Source organism: Chionomys nivalis, chromosome 3, assembly GCF_950005125.1.
Source record: "Chionomys nivalis chromosome 3, mChiNiv1.1, whole genome shotgun sequence".
Taxonomy (NCBI): Eukaryota; Metazoa; Chordata; class Mammalia; order Rodentia; family Cricetidae; genus Chionomys; species Chionomys nivalis.
This window is the reverse complement of record NC_080088.1, coordinates 77,561,396-77,575,858: the sequence shown is the minus strand read 5'-3', so window position 1 is coordinate 77,575,858 and position 14,463 is coordinate 77,561,396. Positions and strand designations below refer to the sequence as shown.

Sequence of the window (14,463 nt, the reverse complement as noted above, 5' to 3'; positions counted from 1 at the left end):
ACTGTCCCAGGTGATTTTGAGAACTAAAATTAAGAAAGCAATGTAATAACTTAAACGTATTTCCTGGGCATACAATCAGCAGCAATATGCCACATCTCTTGTATGAAATTACCTACAGCTATTTCCAACCTCTGAAAATGATCACTATACTCACCTCTATATTATTATTCATTAGCCCACAGGCATCAGCAAAGTCAGGATGTTTTGTGTTGATATAAGCTAGCTCAATTGCCACTAAGTTATGTACCTACAAAAAACAAAATAAGACTAATATACAAAAATATGCCAGTTTAGTCTAACTTTGGTAAGCCTAAATATAAAAACCTTAATACACAGACAATATTGAAAAAGTATACGAAACATTTTCAAATACTTGATGACAATACTTGAAATAACACTCTATGCCCAATGATAATAAGTTAACTTTCAGATTTAAAACTGTACTTCTAGTAAGGAAAAAATGACAGTAAGAGAGCTTCAAAGTAATTTCCTATTACTGGAAAAAGTTATTTACCTGATGCAGTTTTAAGTTCCAGGCTTTTAATAATTTGTTATTCATACTTCATTTCAGAGTGTCAAAGCTTATGTTCAATTTTAACAAAAAACAGTTCATAATTAGGGAGAAGTTAAACATGCTAATTTTATTCCAACAATGAATATATTTATGCCTGAGGTAGTTAGTAATAACTTAGCCTGAACCATGAAGCACATGGTTAAAATCAAAAGGGCTAAAAGTCTAATGTTACAGCAATCAAAAGAAAAAGTGAAAATTAATGTTTCATTCTTCCACAGAATTCCTAAGGCTTATGGAGAATAAGCTTAAGTCATTTTTATCTTTAAAAAATTAATATTACTAGTTATCCATAAGTGGTTTTACTTATGATGTTTTTAACATTTATAATGCATTTTAGTCATACTCACCGTTACTCTTGTTCCCTCCCCTCCTGTTCATTCCTTTCTTCTTCCCAACTAGCAGTCCCTTTTCTTTCATTTGTCTTTAATGACCCACTGAGTTTCAGTAGGGTTGCTTTAAATATTGGTGAGGGTAAGGGATTGTTTACAGGACCATGGCCACCTTTAAAGTGTTTTTATCTTCTAGTCTTTAAATTATGTTTCTGGTCACAGTTTTTCTCCAAAACTGATTACCCCACTGCCAATTCTGAACAAAAGAAAATTAAAACATTACTTATCAAATACCAAATGAGCAAGTGCACAAGGTGAGCTACTTGTTGTAACCAACTAGTTGTTTTCTGGCCAAGGTTATAGTGCTCCTAGTTAAATCACAAGATACAGACAAAAATATGCTGGGGGAAAAAAAACCCACAAAATAAAAATCAGGTAATCTTTTGCAGGTAATAAAAAGGAACCAAGGCTCTTATGACTGTCTCAAGTTCCAGAACAGCACTCAACGGTGCAGAGCTGGTGACGTGAAGTTCCAGTAGTTCTAGGACGCCAGTGGGCAGAATGTGAGATCAGGCTTAGGCATCTATGGACAGCAATCCCTGCTAAGCAAGCGACCACTCAGCACCCAATCACAAACAATTCCAAGGATACTACTGATAAACTTCAAGTGAGGCTCAGTAATCTGAGCCAAGACACAAATGCATTTTTAGTGGCATAAGAGTAATTTCAAATCTAAAGCTCAGATTTCTGTCATTTTTAGTATTTTTTGGGGGGGAGGGGGTGGACAGGTACATCTCACAACAGTAACAACTAACTCCTACCATCAGGTCACAGAACAAGCAGAATATGGGTTGCCCCATGTGCTTCAGATTCAGAATAAAGTGAGCTTGCTGTAAAGGTCTGGCTTGCTGAGCATCCTGCACAGACTAATTTACCACAACAATCAATAGCAGCACAGAACAGAAGTAGCTACTCAAGATGTTTAACAATATTCTGTCCTCATGAAACTTGGAATTTCAGGCTAGTAATGATTAAAACATCAAAATCAAAATTAAAAATACTGTGTACTAAAATAACTAAAAACTTTCTTTGGAAATAAGACAAATACTTATGATTCATTGGGAAACATGCCTGAAGCGATCATAATGTTATACAGAAGAAAACAACCAAATTAAACCTTTGCTGATAGTGATTCAACAAGACAGTAGCTCACCATTTCATTTGTAACAGGCAACCTTTTACGAAGAAGACAAGTCACTACTTCAACTATGGCATCATGAAGTTTAGGGAACCGTAACAACTCCTGTATGTAACAGAGAAATAAAAATGTTAGTCTGTTTAATTGAAAACTAAATAATCACTCAAGTATTGAATTAGATTTGGAAGCTACATTTACAAACACCATTTAAAATCACTCATACCTAAGGGAACTAGGCCTTTAGCCCATTTCCTCCCACTCTGAACACAGGACTCATCTGCTGGCCCTGTTCCATCTCACAGGTACCTGTGTACTGTAATTACTACAATGCTGAATGATCCTCTGCATTTCCTCATGGACCAGTTCAACACACCGGAGACTGGGCTCTTCTAGACGCTTGATTTGCCGCTTGACCAGTAACTCAAATGAAACCTCAGGCACAAATAAAGCAGGACGGGGACCCTGAAAAGACAAAATTCAGCTCTATTATTATAGCTATGTGCAATTCACATCTTTTAAAGGATAAAAAGAGTCCCTTTTTTGTTCCTTTTTCTGAAAAATGTTTTAAATATGACGGCAAAATAAACTGTACATCAATTTAAACTACGCATACAAATAAAGCTTTCCTTCTGCTTCTGGCTCAGCATACTCACGGTAGCATTTCTGATGGCAGTCAGAATGTCAATAGTGTTAAGGCCACCTAGCGGGTCAACAGATTCTAAGGTTCGCCCAAAAGTCTCATGGAAAATATAACAAATCCTAGCACCACCGCATCTGAAAGGCAAGGAATCATATGATTATGCACTGCTATAAAGAAGCTACAAGTTATATCTTTCTTTAAGCTTTAAGATTGTTTCATCTTCTGAGAAAGCCGTATAAATCCAATGGCTGTATCAATTTATATCCCACCAACAGTGAATGAGGCTGGCTTCCTCTCAAGTCCACTCTGTTTCCTTTCAATTTTTTTTCTTTAGAGCTGAATAGTGTTCCATTTATATGTGCTCCAGTGTTCATTATACATTCATCTGTTGATGGGTAAGTAGTTTGACTCCAACTCTTTGCTATAGTGAATAATGCAACAGTAAGCATGAGGTGTAATTATCTTTATGGTAGGTCACAGAGTTCTCTGGGTATATGCCCTAGAGTGAAATAGCTGGGTCATATGGTAGTACTATTTTTAATTTTTTGAAAACTATCCACTCATTTTCACAATGGATGTATTCAATATGCACCCCCACCAGCAGTGATCAAGGATTGCTCTAACATTTTGTCACGTTTGTTGATGGTCAATCTGACTGGGATGAGATAGTATCTCAAAATACTGAACACTTTAAAATAAGTATCATCCATCTGTGTGGTTTTGTTAAAACTAAATCGCATTTATTTGCCCGCCTGATTAGGATTTTTATTTCCTTGGTATATAATTTCCAAAACTGGCTGTAAAGTTTAGGTATCAGTCTCTAGTCTGAAGTGTAGTTAACAAAGACCTCGCCCCCAGGCTGGTTGCTCTGCTAATCGTTTCTCTGCTGTGGACCTTTATTTTCATGTTGTCCCCGATGCTGATACTATTCACAAAATTCTTTCCTACCCCAATGTCTTCCAGGGAACTACCATGTTTTCCTCTAGAAGTTCCAGTAGCCTTTGGTCCACTTTGAATTCACTTTTGTATAAAGTGAAAGAATCCACATTAATTGTGCATGTGGACATCCAGTCCTACCAGCACCACTTGCTGAACAGGCTTTCTGTTATCAAAATAATGTTTTTAACCATTGTCAAAAATTAAATAGGCACAGCTCTTTGTTTTATTTCTGGGTCCTCTATTCTACTCTATCAGTGTACCTGTTTGTTTTTTATGCCAGTGCCAGACTATCTTTATCACCATAGCTCTGAGTTTGACATGTTGGATTTTGTGAGTTCATAAAAATGCTTGTATTGTATATTCTAAACCCATGAAATATGACATATTCGATAGCTATTCGTTAAATCTGTAAATTAATTTTGGTTTCACATTCTTTTTTTTTTTTTTTTTTTTGGATTTTTCGAGACAGGGTTTCTCTGTAGTTTTTGGTTCCTGTCCTGGACCTAGCTCTTGTAGACCAGGCTGGCCTCGAACTCCCAGAGATCCGCCTGCCTCTGCCTCCCGAGTGCTGGGATTAAAGGTGTGCGCCACCACCGCCCAGCTTTCACATTCATTTTTAAAATGCTAACTTTGTCAATTCAGGAGCATGTAAGCTCTTTCTATCATTTAGTATCTTCTGTGATTTCCCCGTTCAGTGTCTTTACGTTTTCTTTATAGAGGTCTTTCTCTTTGGCCACATAATTATTTTTGGTTATTTGGATGGGGTTAATTTGTTTGAGAGCACATGGTTGATACATATGAAGGATCTTTTTTAATATTAATTTTGTATTGTGTAACTTTACTATGTTTAATAGGTTATAAGTTATCTAGTAGACTTTGCGGGGTCTGTTAAGTAAAGAATCCTTAATCCCAGCACTTGGGAGGCAGAGGCAGGTGAATCTCTGTGAGTTCGAGACCAGCCTGGTCTACAAGAGCTAGTTCCAGGACAGGCTCCAAAGCCACAGAGAAACCCTGTCTCGAAAAACCAAAAAAAAAAAAAAAAAAAAAAAATACAAACAGAGATAGTTTGACTTCTTTCTTTCTTACCCCCTTTTAAATGCCTTTCTTTTGCCTTTAACTCAAAATCTCTTGAGCCAACTTCTCTACTATTAAAATTTAAATAATTTCAAGATTATATGCAATCCAAGTAACCAAATCTTCACAACAATGTCTTACTCACAGCTCAGAGGTTTCAATGTACTTTGCGGTTCCTTCGATAGTGTTACAGTACTCGGTGGCGAACTTGGTGATAAGCTGCAGTAAAGTAGCACTCTTATCGTCCACAGGTTCACCATAGCTATTCAGAAGAGACTGATATTGAGCAGCTAAGACATTTATCCTTGTTTTCAGCTCTGGTAAACAATCTCTGATATGATGCATAAGCAACCTAAAAGATCAGAAAAGCTAAGTATTAATACTTACAACAAGGCAATGAAAAATGTGTATAATGGTGAAATCTTCCTAGTACCCAGGTATTAAAGTCTCTTCAAGTATCTAAGGACTGGTGTGTGCTTCTAGAAAGATAACATTGAAGGGTTGGGAGGATTGGTCCCAATTGAACTAATCACCAATGGCCAGTGAGGTAATCAATCATATCCATATACTGAAGCTACCATGAAAACTCAAGCAGAGTTCATGAAACTAACTGCAAGGTTCTGGAGCATGACACGCCCAGACAAGGCATCAAACCCTGGTTCACTTTTCAATATCCTATACCTCGCCTTATCTATCCCTTCTAACTGCTCACTGTTCTACCTGTATCCTCTACACTAATCTTTTACTACATGAATAAACATAAACAAAATGTTCTTTGAGGCCTACTGCCTATTTCAGTGATTATAGCTCTTAAGAAAAAGTCTATAGCCTTTGCTGACAATTGACATCTAAAGTAGAAGGGAAATCCTATAAAAAAAAACCAAGACCTATAAGATGTGATAGTGTCTCTACATAAATAGTGTCAGAAGTGAATTGCAGGACAGCTAGCTACAATCTACCAAATTACTTAAATGGTATGTGGGGAAAACCCTATAGAAATCTTCTTCCAGAAGAACTCTCTGTTCATTTGAGTAACTGTGTAAGAATAAGAAAACAAATTTTTAGCCCCTATATCCCAAGAACGGGAAATGAAGCAATCTTTGTTTAGAGGTCCTTAGTCTAAAAAAGAGCAAAACAAAACCCCAACAAAAGTAGCAGTAGTTAGTGATTGCTAGAAGAAAGTCACAAAGCTAGAACAAGGCACATTATTTTCAAGTCACTGTAGTCTATAAAGTAAGCCACCCAGTATAATTCTACCTAGAATTTTGGTTTAATAACCTTTTACAACAGTGTAAATAAATCTAAGATCCAAGTTCTTCTGCCTTCATTGTACCGGATAAGAGAAAATGGTGTTCTTTTTTGTTCCTACATCAGTAGGTGTTCAGAATAGGAAGTATGGAATTTCTTTTATGTTATTTCTATTATGAATAAATGTAAAGAAATTCTAAATTAAAAAGTATGTCATGTGATAACTGAAAATTTTAATTAAATTCATAAAATCTAAATATCTGGAAATCACCTGATATCTTAGTAAAGTTCAAAATCCAATTAACTGTCAAAAACTTCCTAACTGCCATGCCCTCCTGGTGTCAGTCCCCAAAGCTCACTGTACTCCTCAACGGCCACTGCTGCTGTCTAGTCAGTTTGCTGCTGTTCTTATGGGCCACATAAAACAGGCGAGCATTTTGATATTCGTTGGGTGACACTTTAAAAAGTCGGGCATAGATGGTTATGAGTTACATAAAGGGATGAACATACTCCTTGGCTATGATCCATTTCCAAGCCACAAGTCACTGACGCTGCTTTGTGGGCGCACGGACAGTGAAATGATTTTGCTAGTGCTGTCTGCAGCCTAGAGGTTAAGGATAAAAGAAGACCCCATATGCAAATTTACCCCTACGTCATCCAGGAACTTAGATCAACTTTAAATGAACTGGGATCTTCACGTCAAAGGATCTGGGCCTCAAAACAAAGTGTGAACTCTGATGGGCTTCCCAAAGAGTTGTTGCTATTGTTACTTGACTGCAAACACTATTCAAAGTGTTTTATTTCAATAAATTGAGTATTTAACCATATAATAGTAATGGGAAATGAGGTTGAACTGAAAAATTAAAAAAACTTCCTAATTAAGAAAACTATTTGAATACTCATTCCAGAGTACATGATTTAATACCAAAAGCCGGGCGATGGTGGCGCACGCCTTTAATCCCAGCACTCGGGAGGCAGAGGCAGGCGGATCTCTGTAAGTTCGAGACCAACCTGGTCTACAGAGCTAGTTCCAGGACAGGCTCCAAAGCCACAGAGAAACCCTGTCTCGAAAAACCAGAAAAAAAAAAAAAAAAAAACTGATTTAATACCAAACATCCCAATAAATATAGAGACACTGCTTTACAAGAATTCAGAAGTGAAACTTTAAGGAACAGTATGAAAACATATATGAAATTAAATAGGAACATTCTAAGACACCTGTTGCCAAAATGAAAACATTTCATCTTTAAAAGGTGAAAATGTTACCTATTCAGGGTCCTAGCAAGATACTTCGTTCCATTTCTGTTGGCCAGAGACGGGTATTTCTTCTGAAGAAAAGCATATTCATCACGGATTGAATCAGTCACACTCTTCTTATTGTTAATATCTAGCTGGCTCCTATGGTTGAAAAATAGCAAACTTGTTCAACCGAAGCCACTGCTGTTTTTCTCTGCTAGGGCTGAGTGTTAGCACCAGATACTGTTCCCTGACTTCTAACAAGGCGATTCTCTACAACATGCCTCATACTTTAGAGCACTGACACCTCAGCCAATGAGCCCACCAAGGAGGGCAGAAAGTCAAGATTGGAACTGTTTGACTTAAGCTGAATAGTATCAGCTTTGTTGTTACTATTAACCTATGCACAAAAGCAGTATCCTTTAGTAAGCTGTAGACTGATATAAAAAATAAGCATAGCTTAATCAGCTATATTTTACCTATGCGCAGGTGACTAAATTCTACCATGAATAAAGATGTTAACTTGAAGTGTAATCACCTACAAGTACAGGATGCAGTAGTATATACAGCACATGCTTGCCTGAAAAGAAACTAGGCTGCAAGTTGTCTTTCAGTGAGAAAGGAATATATACAGACAACCAGAATGAACCTTAGATATCACTTAACAAAATATTTTCATTTTAATTTTTTCTCAATAATTTATTTTTATGTGCTTTGGTGTTTTGCCCACATACATGTCTGTGTGAAAGTGTCAGTTCTTGGAGTTACACAGTTGTGCTGGGAATTGAACCTGGGTCCTCGGGAAGAGCAGCCAGTGCTCTTAACAGCCGAGTCACCTCTCCAGCCCCTAAATTCATTTTTAATGACCTGAGGCCCTGAGATGTTAAAACTGACTCAAACCCTATTATATCAGACTACGTAGCAGCTATAGTTAGCACTTAGTCTCCAGATAACCGGTTTCCCTACTGCACAGAAAGGGAGACCTAAGAGAGACTGTCACCTGAGCACAGCAGCACTGCCTCCCACTAGGCGCTACTCTGAGAATTCCAAGGATGCCATTGCCAACTGCTCACTGTAGAATGTATAAAACATAAGCCCTCAACAGCAGTTGTTTCTTTTTTATAATTTTTAATACCAACAATTTTAGGATATATCTTTAAAGTTTCCAAGTCATATCCTGGCAATTACACAGCATTACTAATGATATGGGATTAAAAACAATCATTAAAATCCCACCACCTTTCATTTCTCTTGAGTGGGTACAAATTACTTTTTTTTTGTTACCCAATACCATTCTCATACATAACTTAAGTCGTACGAAAGAATTAGTAAAGGTTAATTGTTAAATCATCTTCCATTTTGTGGCACTGAACCTTAGAAACATTTTCCATGGGAAAAATCAGAGAGGAAGAACAGTTTTCAAAAGGACCACTGAAGTGACTCTGAGTAAGAGCTCTTGCTGTCAAGTCTGAAACCCAAATTTAAACCCCAAAACCCAAATAGAAAAAGGAGAGAACTGGCTCCTGCCAAGTTGTCCTCTGACCTCCATATACATGCTAATAAATACTTGAAAAAAGAAACCACCATCAGCAAACCCCCAAATACTTGGAGAGGCGTTTGTCTCTTACAGTGCAGTGGCCCCTGTGGCAACACCAGCTTTAAGAACAAGAGGGGAAAACAAGACAGCACCACATTTCAGACAGAATTTCAAAATCAGGCTTGCTTTGAAGTGAGAATGCTGGGATTCTTATTCCATTCTTTCAATACTTATTTATGTAAAAATGTGCATACATGTTTATACATGCACATGGTATTCTTGGAGGACAGAAAAAGGGTACTGGATCCCTTGGAGCTCTAGTTACAAGTAGTTGAGTGACTGAATGTGGGTGCTGGGAACTGAATTTTGGTCCTTCTTAAGATAACAACTGTTCTTAACCACTAAACCAACTCTCTAGCACCTTTATTCCATTTTAATTGCTAACCTGTTAACTACTCCAATTATTCCAAGCTTGACTGGAATAACCCTTCCCATCAATACATCCATGGCATCAGTACCCGCATCCATGAGATCAAGTTTGGTGATTACAGCTAGAGTTCTGCGTCCTGGTAAGTATAAAAAGGAGGGGGAAGAGAGATCCATTAAAAAAAAGAAAGAAAGAAAAGAAAAAAAGCATTACATTTAATAAAGGAAAATCTTCATCTATAATTCTACCTAACACTTTGCCTCTTCCATCATTTTGGAAATATTTTCCTAATATTTGCTTCTAGTACTTTATATGAAATTTAAATATGGCATACAATCTTAAAACTTGTTTTCATGAGTAATTTTTAAAAATAACTTTTTTAAATTATGTATACGTGGGTGTCTATGTATGTCATGGAAAGAGGCCATAAGAGGGAGCTGGGTCCTCTGGAGCTAGTGTAATAGACAGTCGTCAGCTGACTCATGTGGGTGCCGGGAACCAAACTCTGGTCCTTTGCAAGATTACCAAGTGCTCTCAACCACTGTGCCAACTCCCCAGCTCTGTAAGTAATTTCTTAGTAGTTCTTAGGTCAATATCTCTAAGCGTCTAAAATTTTGTTTAATATTTACTATTTTTGGTGTGTAATCTTGTCCCCCACCCAACCCTTTGGCAGTGCTGGGGCGGAGGGGAACCCTAGGGCCTTGGATATGCTAAGCACTCACTGTATTAGTGAACCACACGATCAGACTCTAATTCTCTTCTTTCTGACAAGAACATCCTACCTCAATCCTAACAGTTCACCTCTCCACAATACTCTTTTACTAGGCAACCAAAACTGTCCTTCAGTTCTACCTCTGTATTCTTTCATTCACCATGACGCATCTGAGGGCTGTCCACACTGTAGCAGACATGAGCAGTTCACTGTTCAACAGTGCTGTTTATTATACGGGTGTACTAATTGAGCTATTCATTCTTGATTTGAGAAATATTTGGGTTGTTTCTAGTTTGGGGAAAATATGAATAAAATCACCACAGATGTTTGTATACAAAGGTTTGTTTTTTAATGTTTATTTTAAAAATATTATTTTTTATGTATAGTGTTCTGCCTGCATTTATCCCTGCAGGCCAGAAGAGGGCATGAGAACTCATAACAGATGGTAATAAGCCAACCATGTGGTTGCTGGGAATTGAACTCAGGACCTCTCGAAGAACAGCCAGTGTTTTTAACCTCTGAGCCACCTCTCCAGCCCTACAAAGGTTTCTTTAATTCATTTACTCATTAGGGGTGGAAGGAGTGGAAGGGTCGTGTAAATACAACCGCAGGTACAGAGGTCAGAGGACAACTTTCAGGAGTTTATTTCTCCTTTTACAATGTGGTAGCTGAGGCCTCCAACTCAGATCATCAGATCTGGCAGCAAGAGCCTGTACGGGCTAAACCATCACCTGCTAATCATCACCCGATAAACCATCACCTGCTAGCCATAACCCAATAAACCTTCACCTGCTAACAATCACCCACTAAAACCATCACCTGCTAAGCGCCCCTGATTTCTGAAACGGGATCTGAGTGGACATTAGCCCAGGCTAACCTTACTCTCTTGGATGCTGGTGTAACAGTGAGCGAGCATTCCAGGCTCCAGAGGTTTTCATATGAAAATTTAACATGGAATTGCTGATTGAAAGTTGTTTCCCATAGTTGGGCAGCGGTGCACACCTTTAATCCCAGCACTTGGGAGCCAGAGGCTAGCCTGATCTACATAATAAGATCCATGATAGTCAAGCTACACAAAGAAACCCTGTCTTGAAAAGCAAAAAGCAAAAGACAAAAGACAAAGTTGTTCTCCTTTCCCAAAGTAAATGCAACACTCTACACCAATACATATAACAATTCCAGCAGAGGCAGGTGCAACTTTGAATAGGCAGTTTTCAGTTATAAACATTTTCTTTGGGCTGGAGAGATGGTTCAGCGGTTAAGAGCACTGGCTGCTCTTCTAGAAGACCTCAGTTCAATTCCCAGCACCCACATGGCAGCTAGCTCACAACTGTCTGTACTCCAGTTCCAGGGCACCTGACCCTCACACTAATGAACATAAAATAATAAAAAAAAGTACTTTTTTTTTTTTTTAAAAAAATTCTTTTTTGTTCCAAACCTACAAAATCACCCCTTACTGTCGTCACACATTGTGTTATCCCCATTAAGAAGTTGCTTCTAAATTGCACCTACCTGCTTCTGTGTGTATGTGCATATGCATGTGTATTTATGTGGAGTCCATACATGGGACATCTTCTTTAATTGCCTTCCATCCTATTCTTTGAGACAGGGTCTCTCATTGACGTTGGAACTCACCAACTGGCTAAAGTGGCAGAAGAATAAGCTCTAGGGGTCTGTCCTCCTTCCTTTAACCCCAGCACTGGGTTACTAAGGTGTTCCGATGTGCCTAGCTTCTAGGGATTCGTACTTGGGCCTTCATTCTTGCACTTCAAACACTTTTTCCAACTGAGTCATCTCTCCAGCACCACTTCTAAATTTTGATACTAATAAATGTATTTGATAGTAATATATACTAATGTAGGATACTAATATACATATTAATATTACATTATTTCCTTGTAATGTATTGCCAATTTAGATCATCTAACAAGTTCCAGGTCAGCCAGGCCTACATAGTGAGGCATTGCCTCCAAGAAAAAAAAAAAAAAAAAAAAAAAAGATTACTAGATTAAATATATGTCCATCTTATTGCTTGATTATTTTATTAGTGTATTTATTTAGGGACAGGGCCTTATGTAGATCAAGTTATCCCCAAACTCACTGTAGCTGACAATGACCCTTTCTTGCTCTTACTCCCAAGTGCTGGGATTTCAGGTGTGCACCACCATACCTATTTATGAAAACTTTAATTAACAGTTGTTTAATTTTTATTTAAAATTATTTTTTCAAAGTAGGGGAAAAACTATAACACAGATGTTGATCTTCAAACATTTAGGTGAAAAAATGGTTTCCTTATGGGCCAATTATCCACTCACTACAAAGCTAGCATTTGATATAGACTGAGACTGAGAGAAGCCTCTGTTATCCTAAGTATCACTGAGTTACAATCCGGGTAAAGAGTACCTTGTAAAAAGAGATACCTTCAGGGACCCCTCTAGACTAAGTCTGTCTTATGCTTTTATCTACAGAAAGGAGATTCTATAGTTATTTCTTGTATCATAATAATCTATACAATTATGACTTACGTATTCTTTTTTTTTTCTTTTTTAAATCAAGACAGGGTTTCTCTGTAGCTTTGGAGCCTGTCCTGGAACTTGCTCAGTAGACCAGGCTGGCCTCAAACTCAAAGATCTCTGCCTCCCAAGTGCTGGGATTAAAGGTATACACCACCATCACCTGACTTGTTATGTATTCTTAAATGTTGGTTATTCAAAACCTGAAATTTCACTTTCACAAATAAAAAAAATTTTACAAACTAATTTAGTGTTAAAATTATTGGATAGGTACTAAAAATATAGACCTTATAGGAAGTATTTTTGCCTACCCTTTACAGCAATCAAGTAAATTTTCTGTTTTCTGTTCTAATTGCTGTTTAAAATGATGGGAAAAATAGAAAGCATTTTAAGATCTGTATTAACTGGAGATACTGCTTTCAATAATATTCTTTTCTTGAGGAAAGATTTACCATGGAAAGTCAAACATTTATTAAACAAAACATCTGTCCTTACCATCTGGATCTACCTCTCTGGAAATCTTGAGTGCCTCTGATGTTGCCATATCTGTATTTGCAGCTGTGACAGCGAGGATGATGGAATTGGGATTACTGATGAACCGAAGAATGAGCTCTCTGATCTGAAGCTCAATATCCTTTGGCTGATCACCTACAGGTACCTAAACCAAACGAAGATGAGCAATAATCAAAATCAACTCAGCTTTTTCCACAAATTTAATTCACAGAATACAAGTGTTTCTGTACGTATAAATAGCTAAAATAAATTAATAATATGCTACAGTGGTACCTGGGAATCTCGCAATGTGCAAAGCCTCAAAATGTAACTCTTCCAAATATAAAAAATTAACTACTTCATAAATCATATGTCAAGGACTACTGAGTATCAATTGCATACAGATGATCATTCATTCATTCATTCACTATTTGTCCATTTATTCATTCCATGTATGGTGACAGCATCTGGCACTCTTCTACATATTGGGTTAAGTCACAGCAATAAAATGAAGATATTCAAGTTCCTGCCTTCCTAGAACATCTGTCTTAGTAATAAGAGGCAAATACTAAACAGACACAACAACTTGGCCCAAGAGGTAGATGGGGCAATCAAGAACACAGGCTGGGGAATGATGCTTCTAAATTCTTGCTTTAAATGATGTTTTAAAACAGAATAATCAGGGTCTACCTCAATTAGATAATAAAATTTAGATGACTAAGCAGAAACTAAAGGAAAGAGAAGTACATATAGATATCTGGGGAAAGAACATTCCATACTGAGTGAATAGTAAAAGCAGAAACCCAGAACAAAAGCAACCAGAGAAGAAAAATAGAGAAACCTAGTATGGCGGCCTGTAGTCCCAGGTCTGGGAGTAGGAAGATAAGGGATTCAAGGTCAGCCTCAGTAGACAGAATTAAAGGCCACCCTGAGATGGAGAAATAAACTAATAAAGTAAGAGAATAACACAGGAGTAGATATTTCCAGGAACTTAAGATTGTACTCTCAGTATTCTCAGTGGAGAGAACTAGGAAGTCTCTGAAGAGATTTTAAGTCAAGAAATGACACAATCTAATTTTCACTTTAATAGAATACTGTGATTACTTAAAAGTTAAGAACAGGGGCTGGACAGATGACTCAGTAGTTAAGAGCACTGTGTTTTTCCAGAGGATCTAGGTTCAATTACCTGCACTCATATGGCAGCTCTCAACTGTCTGTAACTCCATCTCCAGGGGATTTGACACCCTCACATAGATATACATATAGGCAAAACACTAATGCACATAAAAACAAACAAGCGAGACCTATTATATGTCTGGTAACTTATGCTAATCCAAGTGAAATAACAATGGCTACTTCTGCTATGAATATGTAAAGAGGTAATAGAATTCTGGATATAGTTTAAAAATAAGGAATGCCCAGAGATTTGCTGAAATAGAGATAAAAAAAGGAAAAGAAAACTTAAGGACGACTGTAAGGTTTTGGCTGACCAATCAGTACAATGTAATTGCCAATTATGAAGATAGGGAAGATAATGGATCAAA

At 37.4% G+C, this 14,463-nt stretch overlaps 1 protein-coding gene across 13 annotated transcripts in view; it reads right to left on the bottom strand.

The window, feature by feature from the left end:
- Positions 1 to 14,463, bottom strand: part of Dnm1l (dynamin 1 like) — a 46,022-nt gene that overhangs the window by 8,864 nt on the left and 22,695 nt on the right. For all 13 annotated transcript variants that reach the window (XM_057765171.1, XM_057765173.1, XM_057765177.1 and 10 more), the window contains 8 exons: positions 12,923 to 13,085; positions 9,221 to 9,341; positions 7,269 to 7,400; positions 4,900 to 5,106; positions 2,755 to 2,875; positions 2,408 to 2,563; positions 2,117 to 2,206; positions 155 to 247 (listed from right to left, as the gene is read on the bottom strand). In XM_057765171.1, coding sequence (XP_057621154.1) covers positions 155 to 247; positions 2,117 to 2,206; positions 2,408 to 2,563; positions 2,755 to 2,875; positions 4,900 to 5,106; positions 7,269 to 7,400; positions 9,221 to 9,341; positions 12,923 to 13,085 — 1,083 coding nt within the window. The remainder of the gene's footprint in view (positions 1 to 154; positions 248 to 2,116; positions 2,207 to 2,407; positions 2,564 to 2,754; positions 2,876 to 4,899; positions 5,107 to 7,268; positions 7,401 to 9,220; positions 9,342 to 12,922; positions 13,086 to 14,463) is intronic.